Source organism: Trichomycterus rosablanca, chromosome 6 (genome assembly GCF_030014385.1).
Source record: "Trichomycterus rosablanca isolate fTriRos1 chromosome 6, fTriRos1.hap1, whole genome shotgun sequence".
Taxonomy (NCBI): Eukaryota; Metazoa; Chordata; class Actinopteri; order Siluriformes; family Trichomycteridae; genus Trichomycterus; species Trichomycterus rosablanca.
This window is the reverse complement of record NC_085993.1, coordinates 52,204,545-52,223,535: the sequence shown is the minus strand read 5'-3', so window position 1 is coordinate 52,223,535 and position 18,991 is coordinate 52,204,545. Positions and strand designations below refer to the sequence as shown.

At 46.2% G+C, this 18,991-nt stretch overlaps 2 protein-coding genes across 3 annotated transcripts in view; both read right to left on the bottom strand.

The window, feature by feature from the left end:
* nbeal1 (neurobeachin-like 1) overlaps positions 1-653 on the bottom strand; it is an 88,282-nt gene extending 87,629 nt beyond the window's left edge. Inside the window, exon 1 of the mRNA XM_062998086.1 lies at positions 524-653. The gene's annotated coding sequence lies outside the window, so the exon portion shown is untranslated. The remainder of the gene's footprint in view (positions 1-523) is intronic.
* Positions 654-3,395: 2,742 nt separating this feature from the next.
* stradb (STE20 related adaptor beta) lies at positions 3,396-18,515 on the bottom strand. Of its 2 annotated transcripts, XM_062998085.1 has the most exons (12): positions 18,358-18,515; positions 17,011-17,112; positions 15,428-15,511; positions 13,216-13,306; positions 12,946-13,067; positions 11,674-11,782; positions 11,016-11,139; positions 10,430-10,601; positions 9,789-9,893; positions 9,309-9,556; positions 6,795-6,837; positions 3,396-4,870 (listed from the first exon to the last, which is right to left on the bottom strand). In XM_062998085.1, the coding sequence occupies exons 2-12, from the start codon at positions 17,020-17,022 to the stop codon at positions 4,715-4,717; spliced, it is 1,266 nt and encodes a 421-aa protein (XP_062854155.1). In that variant the 5' UTR covers positions 17,023-17,112; positions 18,358-18,515; the 3' UTR covers positions 3,396-4,714. The 2 variants fall into 2 exon arrangements, with proteins under 2 accessions (XP_062854155.1, XP_062854154.1); XM_062998084.1 differs by lacking the exons at positions 15,428-15,511; positions 17,011-17,112; positions 18,358-18,515 and having other exon boundaries at positions 13,216-14,509.
* Between the last annotated feature and the right edge of the window lie 476 nt (positions 18,516-18,991).

Sequence of the window (18,991 nt, the reverse complement as noted above, 5' to 3'; positions counted from 1 at the left end):
ATTAACAGACAGACTCACTGACCAACTTACAGACAGAGAGAAACACTGACTGACAGACAGCCAGCTCATCAACTGTCTAACTGACAGTATACAGAGAGAGAGAGACAGGCAGGTACAGACAAACTAGCCTACTGACCAACAGACAGACCTACAGACAGACAGATCCAACACATTCTGATGAAGGTATGGAAGCTGGGACAGAACTGCTGGTGGGGGAAAAGAATCAGATCCCCAAATTCATGAAGTTTGAGCTTCAGTCATTCAGTCACAGACACGGAACAGTGTCAGTAAACTCCTGAGCTGGAGTGTGATGATAAAATACATAATAAAAGTCTCAGGATATAAAAATATAATAATAATATAATAATAATCTACAGCGTGGTGGTGTGGAGAGCTAACAGGACGAACTGGCGTCCATAAACTAATGAACACACGTCCTGTCCACACACAGACCAGGACCACAGAGCTGATGGTGATCGGAATGATTAATAATCGGATTGATTATCGGAGTAATAAAACGTACCGCGGTATCGATCACCAGACTGTCCCGGCCGCTGCGCTCCGATCCCCGGAGATCCGCTCTCTCTCACACCGCCCGATCACAGTGATCTGATCCCCCGGGACTGCTGAACCTAGATCGGATCCTGGCTCGGAGATCTGATGCGCGTCTGATCCATAATCCTCCCAGATGTATTTATTTTGCTCTCCCTGTAGATTTCGCGACAGTGTCACGCAGCTTTACGGTGCCTATGTGGAGCAAGAGGCGGGTCCGGGGGTGCGTTCCAAATCAGACACGCTCACTCACTAGTGCACTACCTAGGGCACTAATCCATCATCACTATATACACCGATCAGCCATAACATTAAAACCACCTCCTGGTTTCTACACTCACTGTCCATTTTATCAGCTCCACTTACCCTATATAAGCACTTTGTAGTTCTACAATTACTGACTGTAGTCCATCTGTTTCTCTACATGCTTTGTTACCCCCTTTCATGCTGTTCTCAGCACTGCAGTGACTCTGACATGGTGGTGGTGTGTTAGTGTGTGTTGTGCTGGTGTGAGTGGAGTTTTTAAACACCTCACTGTCACTGCTGGACTGAGAATAGTCCACCAACCAAAAATATCCAGCCAACAGCGCCCCGTGGGCGGCGTCCTGTGACCACTGATGAAGGTCTAGAAGATGACCGACTCAAACAGCAGCAATAGATGAGCGATCGTCTCTGACTTTACATCTACAAGGTGGACCGACTAGGTAGGAGTGTCTAATAGAGTGGACAGTGAGTGGACACGGTGTTTAAAAACTCCAGCAGCGCTGCTGTGTCTGATCCACTCGTACCAGCACAACACACACTAACACACCACCACCATGTCAGTGTCACTGCAGTGCTGAGAATCATCCACCACCTAAATAATACCTGCTCTGTGGTGGTCCTGTGGGGGTCCTGACCATTGAAGAACAGCATGAAAGGGGGGTAACAAAGCATGCAGAGAAACAGATTGACTACAGTCAGTAATTGTAGAACTACAAAGTGCTTCTATATGGTAAGTGGAGCTGATAAAATGGACAGTGAGTGTAGAAACAAGGAGGTGGTTTTAATGTTATGGCTGATCGGTGTGTATAGTTTCAGTCAGATGAACTGCTAACAGAGCTTCCAACTTTTCAGCAACAGTTTAGGGAAGGTCCTTTCATGTTCCTGGATGATCGTGTGTGTGCAATGTGAATTTTCGGACCCACCGCGACACTGAACAGGATAACTTGGTGGTAAAACATACATTAAATGAATGAATGGTAAATAAAGATACAGCGCCATCTACAGGACAAAATCCAGAATTATTAAAACAATTTAATCAAAACAATTAAAATATACGTCAGGATCTAAAGCATCAGTTTTGTGGAAACAGTTTCGGGAAGGCCCTTTACTCTTCAAGGGCCTGACCTCGCAAATTCCTACAGCCACGCTCCAATAACTGGAGGCTGTCAGAACCACAAGTCCAACCCATGGGGTTTAGAATGGAATTTCCAAAAAGCATACTTGAGCATTCTCCTCCTGATCAAGTCATATCCAATCCGATCGTTGTCCGTGTAGCAAAGCTGAGTGTGTTTTACTGCTGCGCCACCTAAGCCTCCCAGATGTCCACATACACTATATTGCCAAAAGTATTCACTCCCCCATCCAAATCATTGAATTCAGGAGTTCCAATTACTTCCATGGCCACAGGTGTATAAAACCGAGCACCTCGGCATGCAGACTGCTTCTACACACATTAGTGAAAGAACGGGTCGCTCTCAGGAGCTCAGTGAATTCCAGCGTGGTACCGTGATGCCACCTGTGCAACAAATCCAGTGGTGAAATTTCCTCATTACTAAATATTCCACAGTCGACTGTCAGTGCTATTATAACAAAGTGGAAGCGATTGGGAACGACAGCGACTCAGCCACCGAGTGTTACCACGTAAAATGCACAGAGGTCACCAACAGAGTCGATCACTACAGACCTCCAAACTTCATGTGGCCTTCAGATGATCTCAGGAACAGTGTGTAGAGCTTCATGGAACGGGTTTCCATGGCCGAGCAGCTGCATCCAAGCCTTACATCACCAAGCGCATGGGGTAAAGCACGCCACCACTGGACTCTAGAGTAGTGCAGACGTGTTCTCTGGAGTGACGGATCACGCTTCTCCGTCTGGCGATACGATGGACGAGTCTGGGTTTGGCGGTCGCCAGGAGAACGGTACCTGTCTGACTGTATTGTGCCGAGTGTAAAGTGTGGTGGAGCGGGGATTATGGTGTGGTGGTGTTTTTCAGGAGTCGGGCTCGGCCCCTTAGTTCCAGTGAAAGGAACTCTTAATGCTTCAGCACACCGAGAGATTTTGGACAATTTCATGCTCCCGACTTTGTGGGAACAGTTTGGGGATGGTCCCTTCCTGTTCCAACATGACTGTGCACCAGTGCATAAAGCACAAGCTCCATAAAGACGTGGATGAGCCAGTTTGGTGTGGAAGAACTTGACTGGCCCGCACAGAGTCCTGACCTCGACCCGACAGATAGAACACCTTTGGGATGAATTAGAGCGGAGACTGTGAGCCAAAAATTTCCATAAACACACTCCTAAACCTTGTGGGAAGCCTTCCTAGAAGAGTTGAAGCTGTTATCGCTGCAAAGGGTGGCGACATCATATTAAACCCTATAGATTAAGAATGGGAGTCACTCAAGTATGTGTGTGAAGGAAGACGAGCGAATACTTTTGGCAATATAGTGAATATTTCTGATTACGCCAGGCTACAAAATAGCATCTTTATACCTGCTTAGCATCTTAAATAATTTATGAAAAACTGAACTAAAGGTTCTTCAGGATCAGAACGTTTTGAGATGAACTCAGAACGACAGAAGCTTTAAAGAAACGAGGTCAGAATATTTTATTGATATCGGATTATGATGGTTCAGACACGTGAAACAAAAACATGAAATAATAAAACGACTCTTATAGACGAGGAGTCGATCACAGTTTAGGTTTCGGTTCTACAGTATGGAGCGAGTTCTCAGTTCTTCACAGGTTCTTCAGGGTCAGGCTCTGCGGGTACATCACCGGGGCCTCCTCGGACCACTGCGGGTGAGGGCTCACCACGCCCTCCTGCTAACAATCTGGTGCTGATCAAAGATCCGCTGCCTTTAACACGTGAACTACACGAAACCTCCATCAGCTTTTCTCCCGCTTTAGTCGTAAATGGTAAAAAGGTGGTAAACAGTGTAATTATGGTGACGCTAAGATCCAGTACATCGGCCGTTTGCATCACAGGTTCGTCGGTTCCAGACCAGCAAGATTACGGGGGTCAGAGCGGCGTCCGTTATTCAGGCTGAGAACCTTCGTGGTGGAAAAGCGCAGAACCGTTCTGGATGATGGTGGAACAGTGCTACAGTGGATCAGTGGGTAAAAAATCAAGGGAACGACATTGTGCGGTGAGATTTGGTTCGGTTTCACTCCAAAATCCTGGTGTGACCTGGTGTGACCGAAGCTTTCAGACCAACCAACACCAACGCTAAACAATCCCATAATAATCAGGACCGGAGAGGAAGATCTAGACTAAGCACAGTGGTTGTACCGTTTATACCAAGGGCATCTTCTTCTTTGTTGTGTATGCTGAATATCTACGCAGTTCTGCATGATCTGGCAACATCAAGCATGTCTTAAAGTGCTGTGAGAAAGTAAGTGACCCCTTAATCAAATAATACTGCATTATTAAAATCTCAGCTCTGCTACCGGTCGACTGGGCGCCCCCTAGTGCCGGCAGCAGACAAAATCGGTCGCTAGTCTGCTGGGTGGGAAAAGACGGGACTAAAAAGTGGGCGGGGTCTTCGACGCCGTGTAAGGACCCTGGTTAGTATTCCGAGGCGCCTGTACGCCGACCTCACACGCTGATCCACTGAGGTACGGGGGGATAAGAAGGGGTCGGTGGGAGCGAATATACCCTCCTCGTACACCATCGGGGTCTCCAGCAGAGAAACAGGAACTGGCTACGACTAAACTGGGAGAAAAAGGGAGAAAATGCAGAAATAAAGTAGTAAAAAATGCTACAGTGTCTCAGCTTCAGCTCACGGACAGATGACCGATCGGAAAATATTTGGTGTGGTCAATCAGAGGGGGGGGGGGGGCGATTACTTTTTCACAGCGCTGTGTGTAGATTGTGTAGCGTGTGTGTGTGTGTGTGTGTATTAGGAGAAGTCCCACAGTCCTCCGTCCACAGGTTCGGTGCTAGTGTGGATGTTGGACGGGGTCGTGGGGGTCGACGGGGGGACGTCCACGGGGCAGGACAGAGGCACGGCTGGGTACATCAGGCTGAGGAACGAGTCCAGGGTGTGTTTCTTCACCTACAACACACACACACACACACACACACACACACACACACACACTTTGAGTCTCGCGTAACATTTTGGAGACCCACCCCCCCTGGTCAAATTCCACGCATACAGTGTATCACAAAAGTGAGTACACCCCTCACATTTCTGCAGATATTTAAGTAGATCTTTTCATGGGACAACTGACAAAATGACACTTTCACACAATGAAAAGTAGTCTGTGTGCAGCTTATATAACAGTGTAAATTTATTCTTCCCTCAAAATAACTCAATATACAGCCATTAATGTCTAAACCACCGGCAACAAAAGTGAGTACACCCCTTAGTGAAAGTTCCTGAAGTGTCAATATTTTGTGTGGCCACCATTATTTTCCAGAACTGCCTTAACTCTCCTGGGCATGGAGTTTACCAGAGCTTCACAGGTTGCCACTGGAATGCTTTTCCACTCCTCCATGACGACATCACGGAGCTGGCGGATATTCGAGACTTTGCGCTCCTCCACCTTCCGCTTGAGGATGCCCCAAAGATGTTCTATTGGGTTTAGGTCTGGAGACATGCTTGGCCAGTCCATCACCTTTACCCTCAGCCTCTTCAATAAAGCAGTGGTCGTCTTAGAGGTGTGTTTGGGGTCATTATCATGCTGGAACACTGCCCTGCGACCCAGTTTCCGGAGGGAGGGGATCATGCTCTGCTTCAGTATTTCACAGTACATATTGGAGTTCATGTGTCCCTCAATGAAATGTAACTCCCCAACACCTGCTGCACTCATGCAGCCCCAGACCATGGCATTCCCACCACCATGCTTGACTGTAGGCATGACACACTTTTCTTTGTACTCCTCACCTGATTGCCGCCACACATGCTTGAGACCATCTGAACCAAACAAATTAATCTTGGTCTCATCAGACCATAGGACATGGTTCCGGTAATCCATGTCCTTTGTTGACATGTCTTCAGCAAACTGTTTGCGGGCTTTCTTGTGTAGACACTTCAGAAAAGGCTTCCTTCTGGGGTGACAGCCATGCAGACCAATTTGATGTAGTGTGCGGCGTATGGTCTGAGCACTGACAGGCTGACCCCCCACCTTTTCAATCTCTGCAGCAATGCTGACAGCACTCCTGCGCCTATCTTTCAAAGACAGCAGTTGGATGTGACGCTGAGCACGTGCACTCAGCTTCTTTGGACGACCAACGCGAGGTCTGTTCTGAGTGGACCCTGCTCTTTTAAAACGCTGGATGATCTTGGCCACTGTGCTGCAGCTCAGTTTCAGGGTGTTGGCAATCTTCTTGTAGCCTTGGCCATCTTCATGTAGCGCAACAATTCGTCTTTTAAGATCCTCAGAGAGTTCTTTGCCATGAGGTGCCATGTTGGAACTTTCAGTGACCAGTATGAGAGAGTGTGAGAGCTGTACTACTAAATTGAACACACCTGCTCCCTATGCACACCTGAGACCTAGTAACACTAACAAATCACATGACATTTTGGAGGGAAAATGACAAGCAGTGCTCAATTTGGACATTTAGGGGTGTAGTCTCTTAGGGGTGTACTCACTTTTGTTGCCGGTGGTTTAGACATTAATGGCTGTATATTGAGTTATTTTGAGGGAAGAATAAATTTACACTGTTATATAAGCTGCACACAGACTACTTTTCATTGTGTGAAAGTGTCATTTTGTCAGTGTTGTCCCATGAAAAGATATACTTAAATATCTGCAGAAATGTGAGGGGTGTACTCACTTTTGTGATACACTGTATGTTTATTCATTATTTTTCTGTGTCGGATTTCAGAGGGAGTTCGGGCGCCCCCTGCTGGGAGACCCATTATACGTTTTTCTAATAAACCGACACTAAACGTGCAGAAGGTGGATTGTGAGCAGGGTGCACAAACTTTATCACAGAGTTAATGATGAGTGTATGATCAGAGAGAAACCGACCTGTTTGAAGAACGGGTGAGTCAGGAGCGCCGATGCAGACGGTCTGAAACACACAAACACACACAATTATAGATACAGTACACACACTTACTCACACTTAGGGTCTCATCCAAATCCCCCAAAATCTAGTACCACACCACTAATCCTAATCTCAATCCCAAACCCTCATCCTAACCCCAACAGGAGCCCTCACAGGAACTCTGAAAGGAACCTCCAGTATCACGGTACAATACCTGTGTGTGTGTACCTGAGCTTCACTGTAGGTACAAGTGTGTGGAGGGTGGATTGGTGTGTGCGTGTGTGAGTGCAATGTGTGTATACTAATGTGTGTGTGTGTACAAATCTGTAAATGTAACGTGTTTGTGTATACGTGTGTGTGTGTGTACGTGTGTGTGAGAGTGTGTGCATACGTGTTTGTTATGTGTGTATGTAATGTGTGTATACATGTGTGTGTGTGTTTGATATGTGTGTGTAATGTGTTTGTGTATACATGTGTGTGTTTGTGTTATGTATGTGCGTGTGTGTGTGTTTTGTGAGTATGTGTAAGTGTGTGTGTATATGTGTAAGTGTGTGTGTATACATGTGTGTGTGTGTGTATATGTGTAAGTGTGTGTGTGTGTGTGGTACCTGCGCTCCGGTTGTTGCTGTAAGCAGAGCTGTAACAGGTTGTGCAGTGTGTGTGTGTGTGTGTGTGTATACGTCTCTGTGTGTGTATGTGTGTGTGTGTGTGTGGTACCTGCGCTCTGGTTGTTGCTGTAAGCAGAGCTGTAACAGGTTGTGCAGTGTGTGTGTGTGTGTGTGTGTGTGTGTGTGTATACGTCTCTGTGTGTGTGTGTGTGTGTGTGTGTGTATACGTGTGTGTGTATACGTCTGTGTGTGTGTGTGTGTGTGTGTGTGTGTGTGTGTGTGGTACCTGCGCTCCGGTTGTTGCTGTAAGCAGAGCTGTAACAGGTTGTGCAGTGTGTGTGTGTGTGTGTGTGTGTGTATACGTCTCTGTGTGTGTGTGTGTGTGTGTGTGTGTGGTACCTGCGCTCCGGTTGTTGCTGTAAGCAGAGCTGTAACAGGTTGTGCAGTGTGTGTGTGTGTGTGTATGTATACGTCTCTGTGTGTGTGTGTGTGTGTGTGTGTGTGTGTATACGTCTCTGTGTGTGTGTGTGTGTGTGTGTGTGTGTGTGGTACCTGCGCTCCGGTTGTTGCTGTAAGCAGAGCTGTAACAGGTTGTGCAGTGTGTGTGTGTGTGTGTGTGTATACGTCTCTGTGTGTGTGTGTGTGTGTGTGTGTGTGGTACCTGCACTCCGGTTGTTGCTGTAAGCAGAGCTGTAACAGGTTGTGCAGTGTGTGTGTGTGTGTGTGTGTGTGTATACGTGTGTGTGTATACGTCTCTGTGTGTGTGTGTGTGTGTGTGTGTGTGGTACCTGCGCTCCGGTTGTTGCTGTAAGCAGAGCTGTAACAGGTTGTGCAGTGTGTGTGTGTGTGTGTATGTATACGTCTCTGTGTGTGTGTGTGTGTGTGTGTGTGTGTGTATACGTCTCTGTGTGTGTGTGTGTGTGTGTGTGTGTGTGTGGTACCTGCGCTCCGGTTGTTGCTGTAAGCAGAGCTGTAACAGGTTGTGCAGTGTGTGTGTGTGTGTGTGTGTATACGTCTCTGTGTGTGTGTGTGTGTGTGTGTGTGTGGTACCTGCACTCCGGTTGTTGCTGTAAGCAGAGCTGTAACAGGTTGTGCAGTGTGTGTGTGTGTGTGTGTGTGTGTATACGTGTGTGTGTATACGTCTCTGTGTGTGTGTGTGTGTGTGTGTATACGTCTCTGTGTGTGTGTGTGTGTGTGTGTGTGTGTGGTACCTGCGCTCCGGTTGTTGCTGTAAGCAGAGCTGTAACAGGTTGTGCAGTGTGTGTGTGTGTGTGTGTGTGTGTATACGTGTGTGTGTATACGTCTCTGTGTGTGTGTGTGTGTGTGTGTATACGTCTCTGTGTGTGTGTGTGTGTGTGTGTGTGTGTGTGGTACCTGCGCTCCGGTTGTTGCTGTAAGCAGAGCTGTAACAGGTTGTGCAGTGTGTGTGTGTGTGTGTGTGTGTGTGTGTGTGTGTGTATACGTCTCTGTGTGTGTGTGGTACCTGCGCTCCGGTTGTTGCTGTAAGCAGAGCTGTAACAGGTTGTGCAGTGTGTGTGTGTGTGTGTGTGTGTGTGTGTGTGTGTATACGTCTGTGTGTGTGTGTGTGTGTGTGGTACCTGCGCTCCGGTTGTTGCTGTAAGCAGAGCTGTAACAGGTTGTGCAGTGTGTGTGTGTGTGTGTGTGTGTGTGTGTGTGTGTATACGTCTGTGTGTGTGTGTGTGTGTGTGGTACCTGCGCTCCGGTTGTTGCTGTAAGCAGAGCTGTAACAGGTTGTGCAGTGTGTGTGTGTGTGTATACGTCTCTGTGTGTGTGTGGTACCTGCGCTCCGGTTGTTGCTGTAAGCAGAGCTGTAACAGGTTGTGCAGTGTGTGTGTGTGTGTATACGTCTCTGTGTGTGTGTGGTACCTGCGCTCCGGTTGTTGCTGTAAGCAGAGCTGTAACAGGTTGTGCAGTGTAGCCGAGTGGTTTTTGGGGGCGGGGCTCTGTGGTCTCTCGGCCGTGGCGGTCCGGGTTAAACTTCCCGCCGCGACGCTCTCGCCGATCCCCGAATCCACGCCGGAGCGAGAAACCTTCAGAGCGCTGAAATCCCCCAGAGGATAGGGGGCGCCGTCCAGCACGCAGCTCAGAGAACCTCGCAGCTTCTGCAGCAGCATCTACACACACACACGCACGCATGAAGCGCAGAGATCAACATCGAGAGCTTACATGTTCTATCTCAAATTAATGCACATGGAAGAGGCGCTAAATGCCCTTGGGACAGACATTAGTGCCCGTGTGGGTGCCCTGCCCCACCCACAGAGAATACACAACCGAGGTATAAACACGAGCTTCGGGTGTCCACATACTTTTGACCACATACAGTAGCATGAATAATATTTTGAGTACCAGAGTAGGGGGCATGTCCTGGAACGGTACCCGCCCGCTGACCAGCTCCAGCGCCAACACACCCACACTGTAGATGTCAGACTTCACCCCATAACCGTGGAGATCCTGAGGTCACACACACACACACACACACACACACACACACACACACATGTACAAACACACACAGGTCAGACAATAAGTGCTATAGGTATAGGGTGTGTGTATGTAGGTGTGTATGTATGTGCATTTGTGTGTATGTGTGTATGTATGTGTGTGTGAGTGTGTGTATGCTTGTGCATGTGTATGTGTGTATGCGCATGTGTGTGTGTATGCATGTGTGTGTGTGTATATGAGTGTGTGTGTACGTGTGTGTATATGTGTGTGTATGTGTCTGTATGCATGTGTGTGTATGTGTGTGTGTATGTGTATATGTGTGTGTGTATGTGTCTGTATGCATGTGTATTTGTGTGTGTGTGTGTATGTGTGTGTGTGTGTATGTGTATATGTGTGTGTGTGTGTGTGTGTGTGTATGTGTATATGTGTGTGTGTGTGTATGTGCATGTGTGTGTGTATGTGCATGTGTGTGTGTGTGTGTGTGTGTGTATGTGCATGTGTGTGTGTGTGTGTGTGTGTGTGTGTGTGTGTGTGTGTGTGTGTACCTGTCTCAGTAACTCTGGGCTCAGCCAGGGCAGGAGTGATGGACCATGTTGTGGCATGTCGTGCACCACCTCCATCCTCCTCCCGTCCCTCATCATGCTGTACACACACCGTAACCCGGAGAGACACACCCGCCCCCCCGCCGAGAGCAGCACGTGACTCGCCTTCACACCCCTGAAACCGTGGAGAAATAGGCTTACCGTCAGATTCAGTTCCTGACTCATCACTCCCAACGCATTTTCCTCTCCACTTAGTCATATCAAATTCCCTCCACTCTGACTAACACACGCCCCATCCGACACTTGCACTGCCAGGCTGCCACTGTTGGGCCCCTGAGCGAGGCCCTTAACCCTCAATTGGTTACACTTACGTATTCATTTAGCAGACGCTTTTACCCAAAGCAACTTACAGCACGGTGACGGTGTACTGTCTCAGCAACTGAGGGTCCAACAATGGCATCCTGGCAGTGATGGGGCTTAAACCAGCGACCTTTCGATTACTAATCCAGTACCTTAACTGAAAGTTAAGAACTTTGTGGTGTGGCAGGTGGTGCCTGATATTTCAGGAGGGGTGGTGATGGGGGGTTACCTGTGCACGTAGCCCATGTGGTGCAGGTACTTCAGGGCGTTCAGGACCCCGTACAGCAGATACGCCACCAGAGACTCGCTCATCCCGTCCGGAAAGAAGGAGCGCAGCAGCGAGTCCGCCGAACCTACAGACAGCAACCCAGGTCAGGCCGGAGTCCAGGGGTTCCGGTACAACCAAGGTCCAAAAGTATGTGGACACCCGAGTCTGAGTTCTCCGGACATTCTGCTACACAAGCGCAGGTATTAATATGATCTCGTAGGTTAGTGTTCGACGAAACGAGCAGCTGATGTCGGACGATGAGGCCTGGCTCACGGTCGACGCTCCGATTCATCCCAAAAGTGTATGTTCCTTCAGATCAGGTGAGTCAAAGCAAACCATGTCCTTTTTAACAAGAAAAGGACCCTCCCCCAAAACTGCTGCAAATGATTTCTGTACACTTTTTACCACCCTGGTCAGGGTCACGGTGGGTCCGGTTGGCCCGGAATCATTGGGTGCAAATGCAGCAACTCACCTCAGATAGGGGCGCCTGAAAGGATAATAGCACCACGTGTGGATAAAACGCTTGCACTCAATTACCTGGATGGTGTCCACATACTTTTGGCCATGTCATATATTATAACATTAGAGTTGCAGTGCATTATGGGAAGGGTGTGGTTACCGTAGCTCATCAGGGGCGAGAGAACCCAGAGCTGAGAGCAGGAGCTGAACACCAGTCTGGACGTGAGCAGGTTCGAGTGACGGAATAGTCTGGATAACAACACCTCGTTCTGTAACACACACACACACGCACACGCACACACACACGAACACACACACACACACACACAAGAACACGCAAGCACACACAAACACATGGACACACACACACACACACAAACACACATACAAACACGCACACACACACACAAACACAGACACACACACACAAACACACACACACGCGCACACACACGGACACACAAACGGACACACACACACACACACAAACACACACATGCACACAAACAAACACACACACGCGCACACACACACACACGGACACGCACACAAACACACAAACACACATGCACACAAACAAACACACACACGCGCACACACACACACACGGACACGCACACAAACACAGACACACACACACAAACAAACACACACGCGCACACACACGGACACACAAACGGACACACACACACACACACACGTGCACACAAACACACACATGCACACAAACAAACACACACACGCGCACACACACACGGACACGCACACAAACACAGACACACACACACAAACAAACACACGCGCACACACACGGACACACAAACGGACACACACACACACGTGCACACAAACACGCGCGCACACACACACACACACACACACAAGGACACGAACACACACGTGCACACAAACACACACACACAAACACACACAAACATGGACATGCACACAAACACACGCGCACACAGACACACACAAAGATGCAGACACACAAACACACGCACACACACAAACGGACACACAAACACACACGAACACACACACACATGCACACACACAATCATACACAAGCACAAACAAACACACACACAAACATGCGCGCAAACACACACACACACATGCACACACACAGACACACAAACGGACACACAAACACACACGAACACACACACACATGCACACACACAATCATACACAAGCACAAACAAACACACACACAAACATGCGCGCAAACACACACAGAAAGCATCCAGTGAGCGGAAGTTCTGCAGGTGGAAACACTTTGTTGATTAAACAGGTCAGAAAGCTGGTTTGGGAAAGTAAGCACTGATGAGCTCAAGGCTCAGGCTGCTTAGAACCTTGGTGCTTTTGGAAGAACCGGTTGAAGTTTGGTATGTGGTATGTGCGTGAGGAGAGTAGAACCGTTACTCACCATGATCTGCAGCAGTTCCTCCTCCGTACACTCGTCCAGGTTGGTGATCTTCACCGCCACCAGTCGACCGGACGGCCTGTGGCGCGCCGTGCTCACCTGGCTCAGGTTATTGAAGCCCCGCCCTGAACACACAACAGTGAGGGGAGTGAGCTATGATTCGAAGGTGTGTGAGGCAGATCAGGGGGCCTTCCCTAAACTGCTAGCACTGAAGCATGGTGCTTCCAGACGTCCATCCAAAACGTCGTGTTCCTCACACTGACCGTCACTCACCCAGGACTGAGAGGAGCTGATAGTCTGCGGGGTCGGCGGAAAGACCGGAGAGGTCGTCATCATCAGCGCCGAATACAGATCCATCACTGCTCTGTAACACACACACACACACACACGCACACACACACACGCGCACACACACACACGCACACACACGCACACACACACACACACACGCGCACACACACGCACACACACACACGCACACACACGCACACACACACACACCTTGTTTACGATGCAGTACATCATTTAGGACGCTTGAATCCATCCGATGTATAAATTCCATTACCAAAAGTATTTGGACGCCTGAGTGTGAGCTTATCGGATGTCCCGTTTCAGCTAGAACAACAGTGTGTCTTTGAAGTGTGTCTGTCTGTGGGAATTTGTGCCCATTCAGTCAAAATTGACAGCATTCGTATTTGTATGGCTGGGCACTGATTGATTTCTCAGTCTGGGTTCCGGTTCATCCCAGAGCTGTCGAGTGGGGCTGAGCTCAGGGCTCATGTCTTTATACAGCTCACTTTGTCATGCTGAGACAGGAAAGGACCTTCCTTAAACTGTTCCCTAACTGAAATGCATGAATTCAGTAATTAGAAGGGGCGTCCCAATACTTTTGTCCGTATAGTGAGTCTATATGAAGGTGCACGGTTAATAAAGCGGGCACATGGGTGGCACAGGAGTTTATTACCCTAGCCACTACCTCTGAGACGCGGGTTCAAATCTCATGCCGGCTGGCCGTACACACAGACGTGACTTGCTGTGTCTGAGGGGGGGTGACCAAAACCCTGCGATAGACTGGCACCCTGTTCCCTGGTGGACGCAGCCCTGTTGAGTGTTAATTCGCTCCAGGTGGACGTGTTTCTATACATCATGGTTTCTCTCGCACAGACTTGCCAGCTCTTCGTTTGGCGTAACACCAGGATCGGCCAGCGTACTTTATTAATTCAAGCGTGCACGGCTGAGGTGGCAGCACCCCCGGGCATCGCCATGGAACCATTCTCAGAAAGCGAAGAGCCAGAGTTGGCATGATGCCCCCCTTCCAGAGAGGACCCCACCTTTGAACTTGGCATTGGTTGACAGGGTAGTGATGCCACTTTTGTTTTGAGGGTTCCCTGATAGCCTGTTTCAACCAAAACAACTCCATTTAAGTTTCTTAGAACCTTATTAGAGAAGCGGTTCAAAATCAAGTTCCGATTCCACGTCGGATGAAACCAGAGATGTTCACAAGTCACAAAATACGAGTCCGAGTTAAATCCCGAGTCAATATAATCTAAACAGATTAGCGAGTGTATTTAGCCGTTTTACTTCGTGTCTTTACTTTCCTCCTCATTGTGTAAATGAATGTAATTTCTGTAACAAGAAGGTTCCAGTTAAAAGCTTCAACTGATACGTTTTGTTTTCATTACAGAACAAAAGCGCTCGATAAATCACGGCACGGCGGCCAAAATCCCAAACACAGCAAAAACCATCATAACCGCTGCTTACCTTAGCTTCTGTTCTTCCAGATGCTATTACATTTATAAGCGTGCGTCCCATTAGGAACAGAATCCGTTATTTTGTAAACGTGCTTATAATTAAAAACCTCCAAACTTTTCCCGGTGGTGAAGTAAAACAGGAAGTGGTTAGAAAGCCGATCGAGCGTTTCATTACCACGTCATCTGTGTGACGCAAACTGAATAAATGCAAATAACAGCATTTCTTACTAACAATTACAATCAGAAGCTCTGATTGGTTCAGAAAGCGTCTTTCAACCATCAGCGCCGATTCTGTAGGAGCGTTCCATTCACCCCGGTCGTTCCTGTGAAGTGCACTACGTAGGGTGTTCCACCATTTTAAGTGAGATTCTGATCCAAAGGTAACGAGAATGTTTAAATGAAGTGAACTTCAGACTGTGTAGGGAGTAGGGAGCGACGCTTCATCACTACACCGGAAGCTGGCTGGAACATTTACACATTGTGTGTGTTGTGGGTTAAGACGACCGAAACGGGTTAATTATCACATGTAACTAGGGTTAACACGTGCTGACGCTAGAGACTCCGAGTCGAGTCTGAAGTCTCTGTGTGTGCGACTCTCCATCTCTGGATGAAAGGGCCTATGACGGGTCCCTGTGGGATCCCTATCTATCACCCGGCGCTCAGTTCGGTTTGTGTGTTTTTAGGCTATTAGATCATTCGAGTGTAACAGGATGGAACTTCTGGACCATACTGACCATGTACGAGCCGCTGATGTCCTCATACTGATCCTCGGTGCTGATTGGCTGTACCTGGGAGTGGGCGGAGATACAGGAGCAGTCCTGGGAGGAACATGGACATGAAGCAACAACCACAAGCACAACAACATGAGTACAGTCGGGTCCGACAGTCAGAGCGCGACCTCGCCGGCGCTGTAAAGGGCCACGACAGCACAGGTGACGCTGGCCACAGTCGAGCAAGCTTCACATACAGAAAGATCAGCTAAAAACTTCGGCTTAAACTCAGATTAGGAGCGTATAGGCGCATACGTTTGTAAAACTCGTTGACTGTGGACAGCGTCACGTGGGTTTAAATGGGTTTAAATATTCTCTCATATTCTCGCCTGACCTTGGCAAGGAGAACACTGTTCCATGTTGTACAGGCCAATAAATAATGAATTCCTAATCTAAGTTGCTGTCTATATATTTTTGACCCAGAATACTTTCAGAAAACAACTCAAATTCTGGAATAAAACAGTTGCAGAAAACACTCAGCATCACCTTTATGAGGAACGCCTGTACACCTGCTCGTTTATATCAAAAAAACAATAAAAAACATCCAGTGAGCGGCAGTTTTGCAGGCAGAAACACCTTGCTGACCAGCCAGACCAGTTTAAGCTGACAGGGAGACTGAAAAGAAAATCATACGAGGTTCTTCTTCTGTCCGACAAGAGGACGCTGGTCATGCCGGACTCTGACCCTACTACCCACATGTCCATCCATCAGCTGGTAGCTGGCGTCTGGATGAGAGCGTCCTCTTAACTGGTCCATGGTGGTCAAAACTAAGAGGAACCAGACGTGACCCTCTGCTCTGCTAGCCCATCCACCCAAAGGTTCATGTAAGGTATGTAAAGAGGGGTTTACTGATAGATTTTAATCATCAACAAGGTGTTTCTGCCAGCAGAACTGCCACTTACTGGACGTTTCGCAAACTCAAAGCATCTGATGCCACCGGATGCCACAAACAGACTCAATCAGGGGTCCTCTTGATTGGTGGACGATTACATGAACAGGTAGGTGTACAGGTGTTCCTTTTAGGGTTGCCGTGAACGTACAAATCAACTACGACTGTACTTAAACTTAATCCTGGTCAGGGCTGCGGATGGTCCAACCCCCCCCCCCCCCCAATGTCTGTACGTAGACGCCCGACCGGTTAACAGCACCGCAGGGGATTCGAACCCTGGATTCTATAATTTACCGCTGCGCCTCTGAATTTCTCTGACTGTCGGAGCCGACTGTTGATGAACATCATGACTTTAACGGTTTAGGAGTAACAAACAACACACAGGGTTTACAACTCCACTACGAAGGGTTCGAATCAGGACTGTAGGACAGACAGGACACAGTGAGAGGAGAAGCGGTGTCTGTAGGACAGGAAACGTCCTCAGAGGGACGGAGAAGATTAACGAGGACGTTTATTATTAAACGCTCTCCTGATAGCTGAGGAACCAGGCCAGACATGAAGGTTCTGCTGTTCTACACGATGTTCAGACGGAGGAGTGACGAACACATGCACAGAGCGAGAAGAAGAAACCTGACATGTTTACACTGTTTATTCTCACCAGGAACGACATGAGGTCTGTGTGGAGGAATTCTGGGGGGTCCAGAGGGGGTTCATCTGTTTCTCACAGTGCTGCTGGAGTCTGTACATGAAGTGGTTCAGTCTGTGGAAAAGAAATAGTAATAATAATAATAATACAAAAATAATAATAAATGTAATAATAAATAATAAAAATAATAATAATAATTACAGTCAAGTTCAAAACACATGCACGATATATGGTCAAAAGTAAGTGGACGCTCCTTTTATCTCATCATTTCAGGAGTTTTAGCCACAATTATTGCTCACATAAAGAAAATCTTATGCTTCTAACTTTAAAGCAACAGTGTGGGGAGTTCCAGCAAGACCAAATAACACACATTCTAATATTTTTTATTATTATTATCATTATTTTTATTGTTGTTGTAGTTATATTTATATTATAATTATTTTATTATTACAATTATCATTAATAATATTATTCTATTATTATTATATTATATTATCTTATTATTATGTCTCATTATTATTATTACTTGTATTATTTTATTATTATTATTTTTAAAGTCTGTAATCAGCAGTCACTTTACACATACACACGTTACTATGATTACTATTATTATTTTATCATTATTATTATTGTTGTTATTATTATTATATTATTATTATGTTAATATTACAATTATCAATCAATATTATTCTACTATTATTATTATCGTCTTATTATTATTTTATTATTATCATTATTGTTATTATTATTTTCTTATTATTATGATTAAAGTCTGTTCACATTACAATCACTCACCTCGTAATTATATTTACACAAACACACATTATTATTATTATTATGATTATTATTAAAGTCTGATTGTTTACACTGCACTCACCTTATGAGCAGATTTACACACACACTTTTAGTGTTACTATTATTATTGCAAAGTCTGTTTGTTTACTATTATATATTACTTATGAATAAATAGTATTATTATAGTTATTATTATTATATTAATATTATTATTACTGTTGTTATTAATGTGTTACTATGAATATGGTTTGTTTACACTACAATCACTTACCTGTTAATTATATTTACACATAAACACACATTATTATTTTCTTTATTATTAATATTAATATTAAAGTGTTTGTTTACACTGCACTCACCTTATGATCAGATTTTTACACACACACACACACACACACACACACACACACACACACACACACCATAAACACCTTATATATGATATTATATTTGTATATTTGTATCAGTGCTGTTACTCACATCTCATCTCAGTTACCCTTATACTGCCCTACACACACACACACACACACACACACACACACACACACACACACACACACTTACCCTGCGTGCTTCAGTCTGTAGGTTATAATATCGAGGTTATGATGGTAAAACTCCGGATCGATCCATGAATCCAACTGTACTGAACACACACTTACACACACACACACTTACACACACACACATACACACACACACACACACACACACACACACGAACACAAACGACAACTTCCCCCCGCCAGCTGATCTCACATTCTGACGTCACACTCACCCAGCCACAATAAAAGCCCTGAAATCTTTACTAAACTAACTACCACACTAACTAGTCCTACTTTACTAGTACTATCACTGTTACTACATATAGTATAAGTCCTACATATACTAAATGACGAGTAATTGTGTGTGTGCATGTGGGTCAGTAATCCCGATAGTTACAGTACAATAATCATTGAACCTCCATTATTACAATGACTGATGATCCTACTGTAAACATTGAATACATTTTAGGTACAAAACACATCAGATCCAGATGTTCCAGTGTACAGTGTTTCTGACCACAGTATAAATTGTTTAGTAAAATATATAAATAAATATATGAATTAATGAATGAATGATTCTTTTTATTGTTGTTTTTATTTTTATTTAACTTTTTTAAATAATACTTTTAAATTATATTTCCTAAATATGTAACTGA

What these genes read in the sequence shown, in the direction of transcription:
- stradb (XM_062998084.1), bottom strand. Translation starts at nt 13,504, where the DNA reads ATGGAATTTATACATCGGATGGATTCAAGCGTCCTAAATGATGTACTG. An exon ending in AGGAACTGCTGCAGATCATG is followed by an intron (nt 11,783 to 12,945) that starts GTGAGTAACGGT and finishes TGTGTGTTACAG; the next exon opens with AACGAGGTGTTGTTATCCAG. An exon ending in CTCGCCCCTGATGAGCTACG is followed by an intron (nt 11,140 to 11,673) that starts GTAACCACACCC and finishes TGCTGTCTGTAG; the next exon opens with GTTCGGCGGACTCGCTGCTG.